This window comes from Sinocyclocheilus grahami, unplaced genomic scaffold, assembly GCF_001515645.1.
Source record: "Sinocyclocheilus grahami isolate Dianchi unplaced genomic scaffold, SAMN03320097.WGS_v1.1 scaffold100.1, whole genome shotgun sequence".
Classification (NCBI taxonomy): domain Eukaryota; kingdom Metazoa; phylum Chordata; class Actinopteri; order Cypriniformes; family Cyprinidae; genus Sinocyclocheilus; species Sinocyclocheilus grahami.
In genome coordinates, this window is record NW_015505279.1 from 843,185 (window position 1) to 846,583 (window position 3,399).

At 36.2% G+C, this 3,399-nt stretch overlaps 1 protein-coding gene across 1 annotated transcript in view; it reads right to left on the minus strand.

Annotated features, from left to right (window-relative positions):
* The window catches only part of pdk1 (pyruvate dehydrogenase kinase, isozyme 1), a 7,567-nt gene that overhangs the window by 1,428 nt on the left and 2,740 nt on the right, over positions 1 to 3,399 (minus strand). The window contains exons 5-7 of the mRNA XM_016276268.1: positions 1,858 to 1,935; positions 1,677 to 1,753; positions 1,374 to 1,472 (exon numbers count right to left, since the gene is read on the minus strand). Coding sequence (XP_016131754.1) covers positions 1,374 to 1,472; positions 1,677 to 1,753; positions 1,858 to 1,935 — 254 coding nt within the window. The remainder of the gene's footprint in view (positions 1 to 1,373; positions 1,473 to 1,676; positions 1,754 to 1,857; positions 1,936 to 3,399) is intronic.

The window sequence follows — 3,399 nt, forward strand, 5'->3', positions numbered from 1 at the left end:
TTTAATATTTTAAAATATAATTTATTCCTGAATTTTCACATCCTTTACCAATCATTCTAATATGCTGATTTGCTGCTCAAGAACCAATTCTTATTGTTATCAAGGCTGAAAACAATATTTGTGGAAATGTGATAGAAAGTACAAAAGAACAGCATTTATTTGAAATAGAATTCAACAAACGAACGAAAGAAAGAACAAATGAACGAGAGAAAGAGAAAAAGAAAGAAAGAAAGAAAGAACGAACGAATGAAAGAGAAAGAACGCAAGAAAGAAAGAGAAAGAATGAATGAGAGAAAGAACGAATGAACAAAAGAACGAGAGACAGAAAGAACGAATGAATGAGAAAAAGAAAGAAAGAACGAACAAATGGACGAAAGAAAAAGAACGAAAGAGAAAGAAAGAAGGAATGAAAGAGAAAGAAAGAAAGAACGAACAAACGGACGAAAGAAAGAAAGGAATGAACAAAAGAAAGAATGAAAGAGAAAGAAAGAACGAACAAACGGATGAAAGAGAAAGAGAAAGAACGAACAAACGGACGAAAGAGAGAAAGAAAGAAAGAGCAAATGAATGAGAGAAAGAACGAACGAATGAACAAAAGAACGAAAGATCGAACAAACGGATGAAAGAAAGAAAGAACGAAAGAGAAAGAAAGAACGAAAGAATGAGAGAAAGAGAAAGAAAGAAGAAAAGAAAGAAAGAACGAATGAATGAGAGAAAGAGAGAAAGAACGAATGAAAGAGAAAGAAAGGAATGAAAGAAAGAAAGAATGAAAGAACGCAAGATCGAACAAACGGATGAAAGAAAGAAAGAACGAAAGAGAGAAAGAACGAATGAATGAGAGAAAGAGAAAGAAAGAAAAGAAAGAAAGAACGAATGAATGAATGAGAGAAAGAGAGAAAGAACGAATGAAAGAGAAAGAAAGAACGAACAAACGGACGAAAGAACGAATGAACAAAAGAGAGAAAGAAAGAAAGAATGAAAGAGAAAGAAAGAACGAACAAACGGATGAAAGAAAGAAAGAACGAAAGAGAGAAAGAACGAATGAATGAGAGAAAGAGAAAGAAAGAAGAAAAGAAAGAAAGAACGAATGAATGAATGAGAGAAAGAACGAATGAAAGAGAAAGAAAGGAATGAACAAAAGAAAGAATGAAAGAGAAAGAAAGAAGGAATGAAAGAAGGAATGAACAAACGAAAGAATGAAAGAGAAAGAACGAATGAACGAAAGAGAAAGAAAGAAGGAACAAAAGAAAGAAAGGTGTGAATGGTAAGTTCAGGAACGCTGTGATATATGGTATAGGTCAGTCTAGTTGAGATGAGTCCAGCTGGCTGTCTGGTGAAGTGAGGGGTCACCACAGATCTGACCGCATCTGTACCTTCACAGTCAGGTCCTCGTGGCCCAGGACGATCTGCACATGCACCGGGGGATACTCCATGGCGTCTTCATAAAGCTCCATGGTGGCGCGCATGGCATTCTGCAGGAGTCACACAACATATTTATAGCTCAGCACTCTGCTGCTCTCCTAAAAGAGCAAAGCCATTTAATGTGCGTCATGTGACACTAAATCATGCATGATCCAATACTGAATATTTACATTTCACTCAGAACTTTTGGCAAATATGCTCTCCAGATGAGTGCATACTTCAATATTTCAGCAGTGAGAAAAGATGTACAGCACCTTAAAGAGCTCAAACACCATGTGGTACAGATGAGACGGCACATACACCACAGCAATGGGTTTATCGGGTCCTTTAACTGTGGAGCAAACACACGAGAAACAGCACTCACACTTCTGACCGTCCTAATCATTCATTCAGTCACGTGACTTCAAGTAAATTGTGTGTGCAGCAAGAAGTTACCATTAAATTCTTCCAGTACTAACTCGGGTGAGTTCATATAATACCGGCTGCAAAGGTTACAGGCATTTTCGTACGCATCTGAAATACAGTAACAGGAAAAAGTTGAAATATTGAACAGGAAAATAGATGTTTTATAGATTCTAAAGAGAATATAAATGGTGCTCCTCAAGGCAAAAGTTGCTGTCATGATTGCAGTGTGTTGTGGCTGTTTGCCAGGGTATTGCTGCACTGTTTCTAATGTATTTTGGGTGGCTGTGAAATATCATATTTCACTTTAAAAAATCCTTTCCCCACTGTAATGCTGGAAAATGAAAATACATAATCATGGTAGCATTTGCTATAATAAATTTAACTTATGCTGATATAAACATTTTCTATCTATCTATCTATCTATCTGTCTACTGAAAAATCCTGATGTACTCAACAGTTTTAAATATTGATAATAATAATAATTTCTTGAACAGCAAATGAGCAGATTATTATGATTTCTGAAGGATCATGTGACACTGAAGACTGGAGTAGTGATGCTGAAAATACAGCTTTGATCACAGGAATAAATTACATTTTTAAATATATTCAAATAGAAAGCAGTTATTCTAAATAGGGATGCACGATTGAATGAGAGAAAGAAAGAAGAAAAGAAAGAACGAATGAATGAGAGAAAGAACGAAAGAATGGACGAAAGAAAAAGAACGAAAGAGAAAGAAAGAACAAATGAATGAGAGAAAGAGAAAGAAAGAAAGAAAGAACGAATGAACGAAAGAGAGAAAGAAAGAAGAAATGAATGAGAGACAAAGAACGAAAGAGAAAGAACGAATGAGAAAGAGAAAGAATGAATGAAAGAGAAAAAGAAAGAACGAACAAATGGATGAAAGAAACAGAATGAAAGAGAAAGAAAGAAGGAATGAAAGAAAGAAGGAATGAACAAACGAAAGAATGAAAGAGAAAGAACGAATGAACGAAAGAGAAAGAAAGAAGGAACAAAAGAAAGAAAGGTGTGAATGGTAAGTTCAGGAACGCTGTGATATATGGTATAGGTCAGTCTAAAAAAAAGGGAGAGACAGAGATATTGGGGAAAATGAAGAAAAGGGAAAGGGAGGTGACGGTGCAGTGCAAGAGAGAACCTTTCATTATTGTCCATGGCCCCAGACTAAGGATTTAGACCTTTTTATGTGATGGTCATACAAATAATAGAGTTGTCTGTGGTTTCAGAAATTGTTGTGGATGTATCGGCTATATAAAAAGGGGCCAACATTGCACCTTTTGGGGTACAACAGCTTGTCACTGGAACAGGACCCTTAAAAGGACATCTTTGTTCCTTTTTTTACCCCTAATAGGTAGGCCTACTAGTACCTTAAGGGTACGAATTACTACTCTAAGGTACTAATATGTACCTATTAGGGGTAAAAAAGGGTACAAAGATGTCCTTTTAAGAGTACTGCTATGGTGACAAGCTGTTGTAACCCAAAAAGTACAATTTTGGTCCCTTTTTTTCTGTGTGGCCTGGATGAGTGTGAGATTTCCCGGCCTGAAATTACGTCC